This window comes from Zosterops lateralis (genome assembly GCF_965231275.1).
Source record: "Zosterops lateralis genome assembly, chromosome: 18".
NCBI classification, from domain to species: domain Eukaryota; kingdom Metazoa; phylum Chordata; class Aves; order Passeriformes; family Zosteropidae; genus Zosterops; species Zosterops lateralis.
Genome location: NC_139778.1, coordinates 10,859,122 through 10,878,202, shown reverse-complemented (window position 1 = coordinate 10,878,202; position 19,081 = coordinate 10,859,122). Strand labels below are relative to the sequence as shown.

The following is a 19,081-nucleotide window of genomic DNA, read 5'->3' as shown; positions in this document are numbered from 1 at the left end:
CCAGGACGTAGATTCCAAAATAAAACAACAACAAAAAAGAATAATAATAATTATAATAATAACAACGACCAAAAAAAAAAAAAAAAGGAATTAAAGAGATAAATAAAGGACTTGGTTACAGTTTCAGACCATAATTTAACAGGCACGGTCACCTTCCAGACTAATGAAAAGAACGAGAGGGGGGGAGATGGAAACAAACAAAAAAATTAAAAAAATTAAAAATAAAATCACGATTCAAAGCTGCTCTTCTCCCCCAAATAAATAATTTAAAGGGTCTGGGACGTGTCCCAGGCTGGGTTTGGCCACCCTGGGGTGGGCAGGGGGTGCCTGGAGGGGTCAGGCCCAACCCCAACCCACTGATTATCCCAGGATTATTTTAAGGCTTTTCAGCATGGATTTATTTTATTTTTTTTTATTCCTCCTTTTTCTTTTTTTTTTCTTTTAAGGCTCAAGGTTGTTTAAAAAATAAAGTGAAGTTTTTCTCTTGGCTGGGTTTTTTATTTTTTTTGCTATGAGTTAGAAAAATAAAGCCTCTCCCAGTGTTGGGTTTTCCCAGGGCAGAGCACGCTGGTTTAGTTTCATTTTTAGAGCAAAAAAAAAAAAAAAAAGACACTTTTCTATACAAAAATACCTCTGCAAGAAAATCTAGGGTTGCTCCACTAAGTGTCATTTTTTTTTTTTTAAGTTGTTGGAAAAATAAGAGCGTTTCCAAAAATGAAAAAATCTCTAAAAAATAGGTATAAATCCCCTCAAATTGGTAACGAATCATACACAGTACATACTAAAAATATTTAAAATAGAGAATATTCCTCACAGAGGACTCTGAGATTTCTCTTTTAACCCCTCCCATTTTTTTTTCTTCTTCTTTATTTTTTTTTTAAATTTTTTATTTTTTTATCTTGTAATTACCGCTAAAAAAAAAAAAAAAAAATCATTACAAAAGTCCAGAGAAAGAGCCAGCTGGGCAGAAAAAAAAAAAAAATAATAAATCTCTGAAGCAGAGTTCAAGTCCAATCCTTGACAAGCCCAGCCCAAATTTTGGGGGCTGGGGGTGGACACTGTAAGTGCAGAAGGCTCGAGGGCGCTCTCAGCTTCCACATGAGCGTCTTTGAAACTGAAACTTCGAGAACTGACAAAAAAAAAAATAACAAAAAAAACACACCCACAACCAGCTTGACGCGACTCATCCTTGCTGATTTTTCTTCCGATTTAATATGATTTACCGCTTGATTTTTTTTTCTTTTATTTGCGCGCGTGCGTGGATTTCTTTTTTTTTTAAATTTATTTATTTGTTTGTTGTGGTGTTTTGGCACTCAGGGCCGGGTGAGCTGCGTGTAGACGGGCTGCTCCCAGTGCTGCGGGCTGTGTGTCTGGGGGATGGAGGGCACCCCGGCCGTGTCAGCGATGGGGGTGTACATGGGCCTCTGCGTGGGGCTCATGTAGCTGAAGGTGGAGTAGAGCCCCCCGCCCTGCCCGGCGTGGCTGTAGTAGGAGCCCGATGAACCACCCTGGTGCTCTCCATACTCATACTGAGCGCGGCTGATGCTGGGGTAGGACGAGCTGTAGTGCTGCAGGTTGAAGGAGCTGTAGCTCAGCTGTTGTTGTTGTTGTTGCTGCTGTTGTTGTTGTTGTTGAGGGGAGTGTTGCTGCTGCTCGCTGTAATGGCTGGGGCTCAGCTGTTCTGTCTTGATGTGCGTCCTTTGCTGCTGTTGTTGTTGTTGTGGCTGTTGTTGTGGTTGTTGTTGACTCTGCTCCACGCTCAGCCCCGGCTGTTTGGCCATCCAGACGTGTCCGGCGCCCGGCGGCGTCCCCGCGGCCCCGCTGATGCCGTAGCTGCCCGTGTAGCTCACCTGGCCGGGGTGCCCGTTGGGGGGCAGGTACTGGTCGAACTCGTTGACGTCGAAGGTCTCGATGTTGGAGATGACGTCGCTGCTGAGCTCGCCGATGTCCACGTCGCGGAAATCGATGTGGGGCGGCTGCCGGCCGCCCTCGCCCAGCGCGCGGCCCTCCCGCTTCAGGTCCTGCTTGCCCGGCTGGGCGTCCGTCTTGGGGGTGGTGGGGGGCGTGGGGGGGCCCTGGGATTGCCCTGCAGGAAGGACACGGGTGAAGGTGTGACAAGGGTGACAATGCTGCAATAGGTCACCTGCAGTCTGTGCCCCTCCAGGTGTGAGAGGTGCAGAGCTCAGCCCTGTCAGCACAGCCCTGGGACATGAGCCGGGACAGGGGCAATGGTTTTGGGGTGGTATTTTTGGTTTTTAAAAAGCACAAGTTCATGTTTCACACAGGAAAACAGAGGGAGGTGCCCGCAGTGGCTCACTGAAGTGAGGATTTGCATGCCCAGGCTGTGGGCAAAGTTTGTGGGTAGTTCTTCTCCCTCCCACTCCATTTCTGAGTCTTTCCTTATTCTCCTGTTCTCTCTCCATTCCTGGGTCTTTCTTTACTTTATTCCCGTGTTCTCACTCCATTCCTGGGTCTTTTCTTTCCTATTCTCACTCCACTCCTGGGTCTTGTCTCATTCCCCTGTTCTCACTCCACTCCTGGATCTTTCCCCTCTATTCTCCCTCCACTCCTGGCTCTTTTCCCCCATTCTCCCTCCACTCCTGGGTCTTTCCTTCCCCCCAATCTCACCCCACCCCATCTCCATCCCATCCCATCCCCAATCCCACCCCCAGGAGTCTCCCCGGTACCCACCCGAGTGCTCCCCGGGCGAGTGCACCTCGCTGATGCTGGAGGAGGACTGTGGCGAGTCTGCCTGCAGCGCCTTGAAGATGGCATTGGGGGAGATGTGTGTCTGCTCGGCGCCCTCCTCCTGCTCCGCCTGCCCGTTCTTCACCGACTTCCTCCGCCGGGGCTGGTACTTGTAGTCGGGGTGGTCCTTCTTGTGCTGCACCCGCAGCCGCTCGGCCTCCTCCACGAACGGGCGCTTCTCGCTCTCGTTCAGCAGCCTGGGGAGGGGACAGGGGTCATTTATGGCTCAGGGGAGTGCACCAGAGCCTTTCCCTGGTTTTCCCCAAATAGCAACGAAAAATCCCCTTCCCATCACCTGAACCCCCTGTCCGGGACACTCTGTTTGTCACCCTCTTGTCCCCTGGGCATTCTGTGGTTGTCACCCTCTTGTCCCCTGGGCATTCTGTGATTGTCACCCCCTTGTCCCTGGGCATCCTGTGGTTGTCACCCTCTTGTCCTGCAGATTTATTCACTCCAGGGGTGGCAATGAGCTCCAGCCCTCGCCCTCCTTATCCTATAGGAACATCTCTCTGTCCCCGGGTGATTTTGGGGGTCCCACCCTTTGGGATCCCCCCCTGGCTCGGTGTCCCAGGTGAGCCAGTGGCCTCGAGTTTTCCTCCCCTCCCGCCTCACTCTGGCGCTGCCACCCTCCCACCCTCCCGAGCTGATGCAATTCCCCCAAAATCCATCATTTCCTCCGCAAACAGACAGAGCAGCCCCGGGGCATCGCTCAGGGAGCTGAAATCGCTTCCAACACCAAAAGGCGAAAGGCTTTTCCCTACTTTCCTCCTTCCCCCACCCCGCCCTCTCCTATTCTGGCTTCTCCTCCAGTGAACAAGCCCAAGTTTTGCAGTGGGCACGGCTGGTGGGCAGTTCTTCTGCCTCTCGCTTCATTCCTGCGTCTTTCCCCCTCCCACTCCACTTTCTCTGAGTCTTTCCTTATCCCCTTTCTCACTCCACTCCTGGCTCTTTCCTTTTTCCCCTTTTCACTCCACTCCTGGCTCTTTACCCCCCTTCTCACCCCACTCCTGGCTCTTTCCCGCTGTTCTCTCTGCACTCCTGGGTCTTTCCCCCTGTTCTTACCCCACTCCTGGCTCTTTCCTTATTCCCTTTTCTCACTCCACTTCTGAGTCTTTCCCCCCTATTCCCCCTCCACTCCTGGGTCTCTCCTTATTCCCCTTTCTCACTCCACTCCTGGCTGTTTCCTTTCCCCCATTCTCACTCCACTCCTGGGTCTTTCCTTATTCCCCCTCCACTCCTGGCTCCTTCCCCCCGTTTTCACTGCACTCCTAGGTCTTTCCCCCCTGTTCTCACACTTTATCCCCTGTTCTCACTCCACTCCTGTCTCTTTCCCCCTATTCCCCCTCCACTCCTGGCTCTTTCCTTATTCCCCCTCCACTCCTGGCTCTTTCCCCCTATTCTCACTCGACTTCTAAGTCTTTCCCCCTGTTCTCACCGCACTCCTGGGTCTTTCCTTATTCCCCTATTCCCCCTCCACTCCTGGGTCTTTCCCCTCCTATTCCCACTCTACTCCTGGCTCTTTCCCCCCTACTCTCACCCCACTCCTGGCTCTTTCCCCCCCTATTCCCACCCCACTCCTGGCTCTTTCCTTATTCCCCTATTCCCCCTGCACTCCTGGCTCTTTCCCCCCCTATTCCCACCCCACTCCTGGCTCTTTCCTTATTCCCCTATTCCCCCTGCACTCCTGGCTCTTTCCCCCTATTCCCCCTCCACTCCTGGCTCTTTCCTTATTCCCCTTTCTCACTCCACTCCTGGCTCTTTCCCCCTATTCCCCCTGCACTCCTGGCTCTTTCCCCCTATTCCCCCTCCACTCCTGGCTCTTTCCTTATTCCCCTATTCCCCCTGCACTCCTGGCTCTTTCCCCCTATTCCCCCTCCACTCCTGGCCCTTTCCCCCTACTCTCACCCCACTCCTGTCTCTTCCCCCCCCAATTCTCCCCCTATTTCCCACTCCACCAAACAAACCCCATTTCCCATCCCCTTTTCCTCTCTCCCACCCCCCTCTCTTTACCCCTAACACCCCCTGTATCACCCCCCACTCACCTCCAGAGCTTCCCCAGCGTTTTGCTGAGCTCGGCGTTGTGCAGGTGCGGGTACTGATCGGCCAGTTTCCTGCGGGCCGCCTGGGCCCACACCATGAAGGCGTTCATGGGCCTCTTGACGTGCGGTTTGTTCTTGCTGGAGCCGTTCACCCTCACGGGCATGGGCACCAGCGTCCAGTCATAGCCCTTCAGCACCTGGCTCACCGCTTCTCTGATACAAACAGGGAATTTATCCTCGTCGTTTTCCTTCTTCAGCTCGGGGTCGGTTTTGGGGAAGGTGTTTTCCTGCGGGCGGGTGTTCTCGGTGTCCGAGCCGGATGCGGAGGGGCAGGGGGAGCCGGCGGATTCATCCGACAGGCTGGGGCTGGGCGCGCCCGACAGGCATTTCTCCTGCTCTTCTGTCATCTTCCTGAAAGGGTCCAGGAGATTCATGCGAGAAAAAAAGTGGGGGAAAATAAGGGGGGCGCAAAAAAAAAAAAAAAAAAAAAAAAAAAAAAAAAAATTAAAAAAAAAAAAAAAGTTATGCGTTAAAGGGTTAAAAAAAGTAAAAAAAAAAAAATTCGGAGAGGCAGAGAAGAGGGGAAAGAACTTCAAAATAAGTTTTTATTACTTCTCCTCAGCGCGAAAAACGCTAAAAAATAATTAAAATTGAAAAAAAAACCAAAAAAATTGCAAAAAAAACACAAAAAAAGGCAAAAATTTTAAAATTCTTCGGAGCGAGGAAAGGGAAAAAACTTATGCGTGGCCGGGAGAAGGAGCAGCAGGAGGAGGGAGAATAAGGAGGAGGAGCGGGGCGAGCGGCCCCGCCGGTCTCCAGCGCGGCTCTGAGGCCGCTCCGCGCCGCGCCCACAAATACCCCGCGCGGGGCCGCGCGCCCGCCCCGCCGCAGCCAATCAGCGCGCGGCGCGCGGGGGCCGCCCCGCTCTCATTGGCTGAGCCGAGTGATGGGGGCGGGGCTTGGCGGCGGCGCGCAGCGCTGAGGGGACACGGGGCGGGATGGGCGGCGGTGCTGGTGGCGATGGCAGCGATGGCGACAACGGGGACAGCGACAGCGGCAGCGCCCGCTGCGCCACACGCGGCCCCCGCCGGTGCCTCCTCGCGGGTGGGTGATGGGGTGGCCGCGGATGGGCCCCGCAGCCGCGCTGGCGGCGGGCGGGGGGCGCGGAGCGGGGTGCGATGCGCGGTTCTGTCCCCAGGGGGCGCCAGAGGCTCAGGAACGGTGCGGGCCGGGGGGGGCGGGGCAGGGCCGGGAGCCCGTCCGGGACCGCGGGGACACCGCGGGGACAGCTCGGGGACACCGCGGGGACAGCTCGGGGCCACCGCGGGGACACCGCGGGGACATGGGGGTGGCCCACCCCAGAGACCCCAAAATATGATTTTTTTTTTTTTTTTTTTTTTTTTTTGGAAGCGGGGTCCCGGCGCGCCCCCCTGCCCGCCCCGCGCTCTGCGCGTTCCCCGGTTATTCCTCTTTATGTGTCGTTATTCTTCATCCCGATAGTCCCGGCGCGGCTTTCCCTGCGCGGCCGGACCGGGCTGCGGGACCCTCATCCCTGTTCCCTATCCCCGTTCCCCATCCCGGTTCCCCATCCCTGTTCCCCATCCCAGTTCCCCATCCCGTTTTTTAATCCCAGTTCCACATCCCAGTTCCCCATCCCGGTCCCCCCTCCCTGTTCTTCATCCCGGTTTTTTATCCCAGTCCTACATCCCATTCCCACATCCCAGTTCCCCATCCCAGTTCCCCATCCCGTTTTTTAATCCCAGTTCCCCATCCCGGTCCCCCCTCCCTGTTCTTCATCCCGGTTTTTTATCCCAGTCCTCCATCCCATTCCCCCATCCCACATCCCAGTCCCACATCCCGTTTTTTTTATCCCTGTTCCCCATCCCTGTTCCTTATCCCGGTTTTTTATCCCATTCCCCCATCCCAATGCCCCATCCCTATTCCCCATCCCATTCCCACATCCCAGTTTTTTTAATCCCAGTCCCCCATCCCATTCCCCATCCCTGTTCCCCATTCCCCATCCCATTCCCCATTCCCATTCCCCATCCCATTCCCATCCCATTCCCCATCCCATTCCCACATCCCAGTTTTTTTAATCCCAGTCCCCCATCCCATTTTCCCATCCCATTCCCCATTCCCCATCCCATTCCCCATCCCCATTCCCCATCCCATTCCCCATTCCCCATCCCATTCCCCATCCCATTCCCCATCCCATTCCCCATCCCATTCCCCATTCCCCATCCCCATTCCCCATCCCATTCCCCATTCCCCATCCCATTCCCCATCCCATTCCCCATCCCATTCCCCATCCCATTCCCCATTCCCCATCCCATTCCCCATCCCATTCCCCATCCCATTCCCCATTCCTCATCCCATTCCCCATCCCATTCCCCATTCCCCATCCCATTCCCCATCCCATTCCCCATTCCCCATCCCATTCCCCATCCCTGTTCCCCATCCCATTCCCCATTCCCCATCCCATTCCCCATCCCATTTCCCATTCCCCATCCCATTCCCCATTCCCCATTCCCCATTCCCCATTCCCCATTCCCCATCCCATTCCCCATTCCCCATTCCCATTCCCCATCCCATTCCCCATCCCATTCCCCATTCCCCATCCCATTCCCCATCCCATTCCCCATCCCATTCCCCATTCCCCATCCCATTCCCCATCCCATTCCCCATCCCATTCCCCATCCCATTCCCCATCCCATTCCCCATCCCATTCCCCATCCCCATCCCATTCCCCATCCCCATTCCCCATCCCAATCCCACATCCCATTCCCCATCCCATTCCCATCCCATTCCCCCATCCCGTTTTTTTTATCCCCATTCCCCATCCCGCACCATTCCCGCATCCCAGCCTGGATTTGTGCCCAGGGGAAGGAGCTGCCTTTTCCCTCCCCCTCCCCACAAAAATAAAAACTTTTTTCCGACTCTCTGGAGCGTCGGACGGAGCGACATCCCGGGAGCTCCCGGGGTTATCTGCGGATAAACTCTGGATATTTCTCTTCTCAGGGATGATCTTTAGGTGATTTTATGGGAATCACAAATTTTTAGCGGCTCAGAATGAATTCAGGGCTGCCCCATCCAGGTGGGAAATAAAACAAATCCCCTTTTCTTTAATTTATTTTTTATTTATTCTCCAGGAGAAGGAGATTTGATGGGAGCTGCCTCAAAAATAAAAAAAAAGCTCCTTTCGGGGGCAGAAACTTTCCCTTCCCCACAATTAATTCATTTTCCCTTTCCTCAGAATTAATTTTTTTCATTGCAACTCGAGCGTTAAAAGTTTTGGAGCTTTTTTTTTTTTTCCCTCGGAGCCGCTTTAATTTGCTGCTTTAATTCTTTCCCTGTCGCGATTGTCGCGGTTTTATCCTGACCCAGGAGGAGGTTTTTGAGGTATTGGAAAACTAAAAATAAAAAAAATAAATTAAAAATAAAAGGACAGCGAGGAAGGAGCAGTGAATAAACCCACTCCAAACTCTCTCTTTGGTTGTTTTTTTTTGTTTGGTTCTGCTGATGATTTTTTTTTTAATTTTTTAATTTAATTTTTTTTTTTTTTTTTTTTTTGCTTGCAGATTATTTTTATTTTTGGGAAGCAAAGGTAAGTGGTTGTGCTGTGTCCCAGAGCTTTGTCTGCAGGAACAGGAACACTGAGAGCTGAGAGTGGAGCTTTTCTCCAGAGAAATTTATTTTTTTTTTAATTCTTTATTATTATATTTTATTTTTTTCACACTTTCCCCAGAGTTCCAATACTCCAGGAGAGAACAGCTGAATTTTGCAGCGGAAAAAAAAGGTGAAAACTTTTAGCAAATATTCCAGGAGATAATCTGGGTAATCTCAGTTTGAGTTTGGGTAGAATTTCACCTCCCCAAAAAATCTCATTTTTGCTGCAGAACATCAATTTAAACCCAGGCAGGAGATTGTTCTGTCTGCTCTCACCTGGAGCCAAAATCTGAATAAAAATGAACCTGGAGAGGAGCAAAAAACCAAAAATTATCCCCTGGCCCTGATTGGCAGCACCAAACCCCGTGGATTGAGTGAAAAAAAAAAAAAATCATAATTAGGACATTTTTCAAAAAAAGGGCCTTGACAAGTTTGAACAATAAACAAAAGAGAAAAGAGCAGTTATTGTGTGTGATTTGATAATTTCTGGCTTATTATTTTTAATTATTGCTCGATGGGTTATTTGGACAAGGTGGACAAGCTGATTAATCACAGCCCAGGGAGGTGCCTTGAAAAAGTTGATTTTTTTTTCTGTCAGGATGGAAGTTTTATTTTTATTTTTCTAGAATTAACATTGTTTTATCCAAAGTGGCCGGATCAGGGAGCAGGGAAAGTTTTTAATGAGGATTAAAACCTGAATTTGATGGGTTTTTCCTGCTCCTTGTGCTGAATTAAATCTGATTTTTTTAGGGAATAATTTTTCTGATTTTTTAAGGGAATAATTTTTCTGATTTTTTGGGAAATAATTTTTCTGATTTTTGGGGAATAATTTTTCTGATTTTTGGGGAATAATTTTTCTGATTTTTGGGGAATAATTTTTCTGATTTTTTGGGAATAATAATTCCCAAGTGAAGGGAATTTTGGGAATTGAGGGAACAAACTCAAGGGGGTGAAATTTGAGGAGGTTTTTCTTCTTCTGCTCCCCCAAAAGGAAAGAAATTCCATGAGAATTCCAGAAAATTTCCCTGCTCTTGATGCACAAACAGGAAAAAATTAAAAATTTTGGGGTGTAAAACCAATCCCTTAAAATAATCCTCCATTCCTGCAGCAGAATTTGGATTTTTAATCCCAAATCTGAGTGAATTATCAACCCATAATTCCAAAATATGAAATTCCAGGTGCGATTTGGGTTTTTCTCCAGGAACGTTTTTCTCCGGGAGGTTTTTTTGGCAGGGTTTTAATTAATATAAAAATTCATGTAAAAATTAATATAAAAATTTAATTGCAGCTTAATGAATCTAATGAAGCTGATCCAGGGGAATAAAAAAATGGAATTAAGGAGCAGGAATTGATGGGGGATGGACTTGGGGCTTTTAATTGGAGATTAATTCCTTTAAAAATTGAATTTACGTTTGGAATTTGAGCTGAGGATTCTCTGAGATCAGATTGATTTTGTAAATTCAATTCAGAATTCTTTGGGATTGAATTAATCTTGTAATTTCGGCTCCAAATTCTTTGGGATTTTATAAATTTTGTAAATTCAGCTCCGAATTCTTTGGGATTTCATTAATTTCGTAAATTCAGCTCAGAATTCCTTGGGATTTTATTCATTTTGTAAATTCAGCTCCAAATTCCTTGAGATTTTATTAATTTCGTAAATTCAATTTAAATTCAATTTAAATTCAAATTTAAATCCATTTTTCTACCAATTTAAATCCATTTTTTCTTCCATTTTAAATCCATTTTTTGCTATCAATTTAAATCCATTTTTTCTACCTATTTAAATCCATTTTTTTCTACCTATTTAAATCCATTTTTCTACCTATTTAAATCCATTTTTTTCTACCTATTTAAATCCATTTTTCTGTCTATTTTAATCCATTTTTCTGTCTATTTTAATCCATTTTTCTACCTATTTAAATCCGTTTTTCTACCAATTTAAATCCATTTTTTTTTCCTTATAAATTAGAGATAATACAGAGAAAAAGGGGGAAAATGCCCTGCAGGGAATCCTGGTGGCACCATCATTTTCTACCTTTTTAAATCCATTTTTTAAATTTATTTTTAGAAATCAGAGATTTCCCCATCAATGCCACCACCTCGTGTCATTGTAAAAAAATCTCTCTCAGTGAATAAAAATTTCTCCACAAGTGACAAAACCTGCTTAAAAACAAGATTTCACCCCAAACTCTGAATTCTTGGTGAATCCTAATGTTGATTTTTTTTTTTTTTTACCCTTTTGAACATTGTGGGGGATAAATTCCTTGTCTGATTCTCCCCATCTCTAAATTCCTGGTGGATTCTGATGTCAATATCTTTATTTTTTACCCTTTTGAACATTGTGGGGATGAATTCCCTGCCTGATTCTCCCCATCCCAAAATTCCTGGTGGATTTTTATGTCAATATATTTTATTTTTTACCCTTTTGAGCAACGTGGGGGTGAATTCCCTGTCCAGTTCCCACCCCAAACTTTAAATTCCTGGTGGATTCTGATGTTGATTTCTTTATTTTTTACTCCCTTTGAGCAGCTTGGGGCGAATTCCCTGCCTGATTCTCCCCATCCCAAAATTCCTGGTGGATTTTTATGTCAATATCTTTATTTTTTACCCCATTTTGAGCAGGATAAAAAAAATAACTGAATTCTCTTCCCAATCCCACCCCGAGAAATCACCGGCTGGAATTTCAGAATTTCAAACCAACTCCCAGCTCTTGTTTTCCCAGCGACAGTTCAAATTACAGCTTTATAAGGAAGAAAAAAATAAAAATAAAAATAAAAATAAAAATAAAAATAAATAATTGAGGGAATAAAAGTGCCTTTCTCCTGTAGCTGTTTGTGCAGAGCCCGAGGGTTTATTTATTTTATTTATTTATTTGGAGAAGGAAAGTTGTGGAAATGTCCTCGGGAGAGGCCGGAGAGCTGAGCCCTGATGGTTTGCAGATGTCCCCCCTTGGGTCATCCACTTTCCTATTGGATTTTTTTGGGAAATTTGATTGGATTTAAAAAAAAAAATTCAAAAAAATTTGACTGAATTAAAAAAAAAAATTAAAAAAAAAATTGGAGTAAAATTAAAAAAAAAATTGGAGTAAAATTTTAAAAAAAAAAATTAAAAAATGAAATAAAGAAATTTAAAAAAGAAATAAAATCTAAAAAATAAAAAAATGAAATAAAATAAAAAAAATAAAAAAAAGTAAAATAAAAAAAAATCCAATAAATGGAATAAAAATTAAAAAAAATTAAATAAAATTAAAAATAATAATAATAAAATGAAATAACATAAAAAAATTAAAAATGAAATAATTTTAAAAAGTTAAAAAAATAAAATAAAAAATAAAAAAGAAATAAAATTTTAAAAAATCAAAAAAAATTGAAATAAAAGAAAAAAGTTAAATAAAATTTTAAAAAACCTAAAAAAATTGAAATAAAATAAAAAAATCCAAAAATTTTTTGACTGAATTAAAAAAAAAATAAGAAAAAAGAAAAAAAAATTTAAAAAAATTTAAAAAATAATAAAATGGGGGTGTTGAGGATGGTGAGTTTAGACAAGGAAAGGAGAGGGAATTTTGCAACTTCTGGAACTTGTAAAACTGTTTGTTTGGGTTATTTCCAACAACCCCAACCCCGCAGTGATTTTGGAAATCAGAGGGAAGGGGTGGCCAAAGAGAGGAAGATGATTTATTTAAAATACAGAGAAATCTGTACCCAGGATCCATCAGAGTTTGCTCAGGGCGGGGACTTTATTTCCACGGGGGATTATTTATGTACAAAAATCCTGCAGTTTGTGCCGGGCAATAAACAGGGATTTATTGGAGATATTTAAACCCGGATTTAAACCAGGCTCAGGTAGGGCAGGACTGGAACTATTTCTCTTCCCAACCATCTGGAGTGGGGATTTTCCTGGGAAAAACAACTTTCGCTCTGTTCAGGTGGATTCATTTTGGGATCTCTGTTGTTTTGTACCAGGATTTTTGTGGCCCTGTCCTGTACCACTGTTGTGGTTTGGAAGCAAAACGAGTGAGAGGCTCCAAGTCAGAGATACGATTTAATAAAAAGAAAGGTAAAATAAAATAAAATAAAATAAAATAAAATAAAATAAAATAAAATAAAATAAAATCAATGCAATGATACAAAGAGCAGTGACAGAGTCAGAACACAGCCTGAGCAGGGTGGTGGGAGCAGTCCAGGTGAGGGGCTCTTCCTGAAGCAGTGATCCCACAGAAAGGTCTGGGAGCTCTGCTCCTCTGGGAATCCAGTGGCTCAGGGCTGCTTGTCCTGTCCCAAATCCCAGATTCTCTCCAGGTGGGAATGCTTGGCTCCTCCCCCTGGGCATTGGGAGCATCTCCCAATGGGATGAGGAGTCGTGCAGTGGCTCCTTGATGGCCCATTAAACAGAGAGAGCTCCTGGAGGGAGTTCCCTGTGAGTCCTGGGCAAGGCATTGATGGGCCATGAGCAGAAGAGCCCAAAGGAGGGGCCTGGGAAAACACTGCCCCACCTGGTTCCATATCCCATTCCTGGGGATGGAATAAATACTGTGTGCACATCCCACACCACAACCCAGGGCACCCTGTGAGTTCTTGTCTTGCTTGAAGGAGTGAAGTAACAACAGCAGGAAAAAAGAGGGAGGTTATTTTGGGTTCATTGCTGGCTTTATCCATCAGGGGATCTGCTCCTCAGCAGAAGCAGCGGGGAGGAAAAACAAGAAAAAAAAAGCAGGGAAATCCCCCAAGGTAACACCTTTTATTGGGGGAGGAATTCAGGGATGGGTTTAACTGGGGACAAATCAGGGCCTCTCCAGGTAAATGACACACATTGTAACAAATCAATAACTCGGGTGGGGAGACAGCTGAAGTCTGGTCCCATCACTTGGGGTTTTTCCTGGAACTTCCCAGACTTTTGGGAGAGACCCCAAAGTGACAGACAAGACCCAGGGCTGGATAATTTATGACTGACACATAACTGGGATCTGCTCCTCAGCAGAAGCAGCAGAGGGGGAAAAACAAGGAAAAAAAAGCAGAGAAACCCCCCAAGGTAACACCTTTTATTGGAGGGAGGAATTCAGGGATGGGTTTAACTGGGGACAAATCAGGGTCTGGCTCTCCAAATAAATGACACACATTGTAATAAATCAATAACTCGGGTGGGGAGACAGCTGAAGTCTGGTCCCATCACTTGGGGTTTTTCATGGAACTTTCCAGATTTTTGGGAGAGACCCCAAAGTGACAGACAAGACCCAGGGCTGGATAATTTATGACTGACACATAACTGGGGTTGGGATAAAATAAATGAGGGTCAGACATGGGTGACATGGGGCAAACCATTATAACTTAATAAAAATGAATTTAATACAAGGAATAAATACATACATAAAACTGAAATTAAATTTTAACTGATTTTCTGGAGCTTCATCCCAACCTGGATCCTCCAATGTGCAGCACAAAACCCAAAAGTTGTTGCTCTAATTCCTCTCTAAATTTTTGCAAAATTCATCAGCAGAGCTGCTCTTTAATGGATTTATTTATTTGCTTTTCATTTTACGACAAGAGGAGCTTCATTTATTCCGTTTTCCTTCCCCAAAGTGGAAAGCAAAAAAAAAAGAAAAAAAAAAAAAAAAAAAAAAGCAAAAAAAAAAAAGCAAAAAAAAAAAAAAAAAAAAAAAGGCAAAAAAAAAGCAAAAAAAAAAAAATGGTGAGAAAAAAAATAACATTCATTAAAAATTAAAATTAAGGGAGAAGAAATTAAAAAACCCAGATTTTTTTTGTGTCTCTCTCCTGTGACAGATTAGAAACACGCTCTGGGATATTTAACTTGGCAAAAATCAGATTTTTTTTTTTGCATTTTTGTTGAAAAAAAATCAAACTCATCCTGCTGTTAAGTGGGAAAAGTTTATTCTGAGTGTGGCATCCTCCAGCTCTCAGTTTTTTCTTATTTTTTTAAATATTTTAAATTTTTTTTCGAAAGAAATGTTTGCTAGCTCAATATAATATAATATAATATAATATAATATAATATAATACAATACAATACAATATAATATAATACAATATAATATAATACAATATAATATAATACAATATAATATAATATAATATAATATAATATAATATAATACAATATAATACAATATAATATAATATAATACAATATAATATAATATAATATAATATAATATAATACAATACAATATAATACAATATAATATAATACAATACAATACAATACAATATAATATAATATAATATAATATAATAATAATAATAATAATAATAACAACAACAACAATATTTTATGGGCTCCTACACAAAATCCAAACTTGTTTTGGATTGGGAAAAACAGCAGAAAAACGGGTGTAAAATTCCCCAAAAATCTGTGGGGAACAAAAGACAACCCCGGGATTTTAATTTTTAACACCCAAATCTCAAAGCCACGCACGGGAAATTCTGGTTGTGCGATCTGGTCCAAAATAAAATGGGGTTTAAGGGGAATATTTTGAAAATAAAACTGGGTCTTAAGGGGAATATTTAAAAAATAAAATCAGGTTTTTAGGGGAATATTTCCAAGAGAAAATCGGGTTCTAAGGGGAATATTTCCAAAGTAAAATTGGATTTTAAAGGGAATATTTTCAAGCTAAAATTAGGTTTTAAGGGGAATATTTCCAAAATAAAACTGGGTTTCGAGTGGAATATTTAAAAAAAAAAAATTAGGTTTTAAAGGGAATATTTCCAAAGTAAAATCGGGTTTTAAGGGGAATATTTTGAAAATAAAATCGGATTTTAAGGGGAATATTTCCATAGTAAAATCGGGTTTAAGGGGAATATTTCCAAGATAAAACTGGGTTTAAGTGGAATATTTCAAGATAAAATCGGGTTTAAGGGGAATATTTCCAACATAAAATCAGGTTTAAGGGGAATATTTCAAAGATAAAATCTGGGTTTTAAGGGAAATATTTCCAAGACAAAATTAGGTTCTAAGGGAAATATTTCTAAAATAAAATTGGTTTTAAGGGGAATATTTTGAAAATAAAATCGGGTTTTAAGGGAAATATTTCCAAAGTAAAATCCGGTTTAAGGGAAATATTTCGAAGATAAAACTGGGTTTTAAGGGGATTATTTCGAAGAAAAAATTTGGTTTTAAAGGGAATCTTTCCAAAATAAAACTGGGTTTAAGGAGAATATTTCGAAAATAAAATCAGGTTTTAAGAGGAATATTTAGAAGATAAAATTGGATTTTAATGGGACTATTTCAGCGGAGCCAAGGGAAGAAGCTCTGGGCAGAAGGACGTACCTGGGCTGGCGGTTTATTCCCGGCTCCGAGCGCGGTTTTCGCAGGGATTTCCTGGGAATTCGGGGCGACGTGGGTTTGGAAATGACGCTTTTAACCCCAGGTGCTCTCAGCCCCCTCCCCACCCCGAGCCGTCCTCAGGGGGTTTAAAATTCCCCCAAATTTCGGTGGCGGTTCCCTGGGCCGGCGGCTCTTATCGGAGCGCGGCTTTGGCAGGGCCTGAAAGGAGCTATTGTTACCTGACGGGGGGAAAAGAGAGAAAAAGGAAAAAAAAAATTAAAAAAAATCCAAACAAAGAAACAAAGGAGGATTTTGGGATCAGGTCCCAGCTCCAGGATGGGACTGTCCTCCTGCCCCCGGCCCCGGGGCCTGGCAGAGGGGAATGTTTGCTCTGCAGAGAAAAATTGGGGTTGGTTTGGGAATCTTGGAGGTTTCTGAGCGTTGTTTTGTGTGACTGAGCTGGACCCAGGCAGGGTTTGGGTTTGGGTTTGGGTTTGAGTTGGGTTTGAGTTTGGTTTTGAGTTTGGGTTTGAATTTGAGTTTGGTTTAGGTTTGAGTTTGGTTTGAGTTTGAGTTTGAGTTTGGGTTTGGCTCTGGTTTTGGTTTTGGTTTTAGTTTTGGGTTTGGGCTTTAGTTTTGGGTTTGGGTTTGAGTTTGGGTTTGGGTCTGGGTCTGGTTTTGGTTTGGGTTTGGATCTGTGTTTGAGTTTGGGTTTGGGTTTGAGTTTGGGTTTGGGTTTGGGTCTGAGTTTGGTTTGGATTTGGGTTTGAGTTTGGGTTTGAATATGGGTCTGGATTTGGGGTTCAGTTTGAGTTTGGTTTAGGTTTGAGTTTGGTTTGAGTTTGAGTTTGGGTCTGGCTCTGGGTTTGGTTTTGGTTTTGGGTTTGGGTTTGAGTTTGGTTTGGGTTTGGGTTTGGTTTGGTGTTTGGGTTTGGGTTTGGGTTTGAGTTTGAGTTTGGTTTGAGTTTGGGTTTGGCTCTGGGTTTGGTTTTGGTTTTAGTTTTGGGTTTGAGTTTGGGTTTGGGTCTGGGTTTGGGTTTGGTTTGGTGTTTGGGTTTGGGTTTGGGTCTGGGTTTGAGTTTGGGCTTGGGTTTGGGTTTAGGTTTGGTTTTGGGTTTGGGTCTAGGTTTGTGTGGGATGGAGCTGGAGTGTCCCCTCCTCCCTGCCCCAATCCCAAATTTGACACACAGGATACTGAAGGGATCCGTTTTCTGGATTATTTGTGGAGATTTGTTCAAACCCCGCTGAGAAACCCCGAGGATCCACAGCCCCCGAGGATGATCCATGGGAGAGCAGGATCCTGTTTCCTCCTGCACATGCAGCTCCTCGTGGGCTTTTATTGGATTATTTCCTTATCTGCCACCTTATCATTTGTCCTCAGCTGGCTCCAGGGCTGACCAGGATCAGATATTTTATCTTTTGGCTCCAGGGCTGACCAGGATCAGATATTTTATCTTTTGGCACCAAACAGCCCGGATTCAGTGTCCAGAGTCATTTCCAAGAGTTTCCAGCCTCAACAACAACAACCCCCAAAAAGGTGACAAACCCGAGCTCTCCCCAGTGACCCGAAACTTCACAGCAACACCCACATTTTTTCCCCATGACTGGGGCAGGAGGGATATATTTGGGGACAGGAAAAAAAAAAAGAAAAAAGCAAACCAAAAAGCAAAAATAGAAATCCCCTGAAGAGAATCTGATCCGGCCCTACCGGTCTGGCAGCTTTGGGGAGGGAAAAAACCAGGAGGACAACGGGGTGACCACGGAGTGTCCTTGTGTGGGGACAGACTTTGTGCCTGGGGAGGCTCTGCAGGAAAATTTGGGGGTTTTTTTGGGGCTGTTTTAGGGGGAAATGGTGAGGAAATCTGTCCTATAATTCCCAGCCTCTGCTGCCGCCACGGTCAGGGCTCTCCTGGGGGATTTTCCAGGGAAATCCTCGGGATTAACTTTGGGATGTGAGCCCTGGGTGGGACCAGCACTGCTGGGTGTCCCCAGGAGCCTCCCTGGCAGCAGGAAAAATCATAGGAAGGGTTTTGAGGGGTCCTCACCCAGCTGGGACAACGATGGATCACCAGATGCATTCCCCCAATAATCCAGCAGCATCTTTTCCCAATCCAGAAGCTCATTTTCCTCAATCCAGCATCTCCTTTTTCCCACCCAGCAGTTTTTTTCCCAATCCAGCAGCTCCCTCAGCCCCTGAAAAAAGGGGATTAATTAATTAATTTCCAACACCTCGTGCCTGATCCAGGCCTTGACTGGGCAAACAGGAAAGGTCAGGTTGAGTCACCCTGTGGTGTCCCATCCAAAGCAAACAGAGCCCCGTGGGGCACAGGGGGGGGTCCAGAGGGTTCCCACGGGGGCACTGGGACAATTTTGGGTCCCTCCTCACCCTGTTCCCCCCCAGGGACAGGGGCAGGGCTGGAAACCCAAACCCAGGAGCATTTCCACAATAATCCGGCAGCTCCTTCCTCCCATCCAGCATCTTTTTCCCAATCCAGCAGCTCCTTTTCCCCAATCCAGCAGCTCCTTTTCCCCAATCCAGCAGCTCCTTTTCCCCAATCCATCCTTTGGGGGCTCCATCCTTTGGGAGCTCCATCTTCTCCCAAATGAGCCTTTAAAATTGCCCAAAAACATTGAAATATTGATCCAAATAATTTTGGAAACTCCTCACATCCAGATCCAGGAGAACACAGCACAGCTTTGGGAAAAGAAGTGAAAATTTGGCTAAAACTGCTTTTTTTTGGGGGTTTTATTTTTTGGTGTGTGTGGCACTTTCAGGTTGGGCATCCAGCACAATTCTTGGTTCACCTTGGGGTTTTTTTTTTTGGGGGGGTCCTCAACAGAAAGTAAAATTATCTCGTGGGGAATGAGTTTGTATAGGAGGGTTTGTGTCACTCAAACCTAATTAAAAAAAAAAAAAATCCAGAAGTTTTGACCAAGCAATTGGCATTTCATGCCTTTTTTCCATGATTTCCCAAAGCTGCAGGAGCACAGCCCGTCCCTTGTCCCCCCAGACGTGGGTGGGAGCAGCTGGAGGTGGGAAAGTGGCTTTGGCCAAGCCTTGCCCTGGCCCAGCTCAGCCCCCAGAGCTCAGCACGAGCCAAACCAGTGGGAAAAGCTCTCCACCATCATCTTCTGCCATCCACAGCCTTTCCCCAGGGCTGTGTTTGATTTTTCCCCTGGAGATGGGCACCAGCAGAGGCTCCCAGCTGTGGTTTGCAGCCAGAGCCAAACCAGGTCTGGCCCCGGTGTCCCCCTGGGCTCTTTCTCCCTCTCCAGTTGGTCCCACAAGCTCCCAGCAGGAGCTTTCTGCCTGTTTGCATCATAAAATTCTGTTTGAAGTGTGGTTATGG

The 19,081-nt window shown here is 45.0% G+C and overlaps 1 protein-coding gene across 1 annotated transcript; it reads right to left on the bottom strand.

Annotated features, from left to right (window-relative positions):
• Positions 1-396: 396 nt before the first annotated feature.
• On the bottom strand, positions 397-6,503 carry SOX9 (SRY-box transcription factor 9). Its single transcript, XM_083874343.1, has 3 exons — positions 4,791-6,503; positions 2,692-2,945; positions 397-2,086 (listed from the first exon to the last, which is right to left on the bottom strand). Exons 1-3 carry the CDS (start codon positions 5,219-5,221, stop codon positions 1,314-1,316), a joined length of 1,458 nt encoding a protein of 485 aa, XP_083730469.1. The 5' UTR covers positions 5,222-6,503; the 3' UTR covers positions 397-1,313.
• Positions 6,504-19,081: the final 12,578 nt, after the last annotated feature.

What these genes read in the sequence shown, in the direction of transcription:
- SOX9 (XM_083874343.1), bottom strand. Translation starts at nt 5,221, where the DNA reads ATGAATCTCCTGGACCCTTTCAGGAAGATGACAGAAGAGCAGGAGAAA. An exon ending in ACGCTGGGGAAGCTCTGGAG is followed by an intron (nt 2,946 to 4,790) that starts GTGAGTGGGGGG and finishes TCCCCTCCCCAG; the next exon opens with GCTGCTGAACGAGAGCGAGA. An exon ending in CTCGCCCGGGGAGCACTCGG is followed by an intron (nt 2,087 to 2,691) that starts GTGGGTACCGGG and finishes TCCTTCCTGCAG; the next exon opens with GGCAATCCCAGGGCCCCCCC.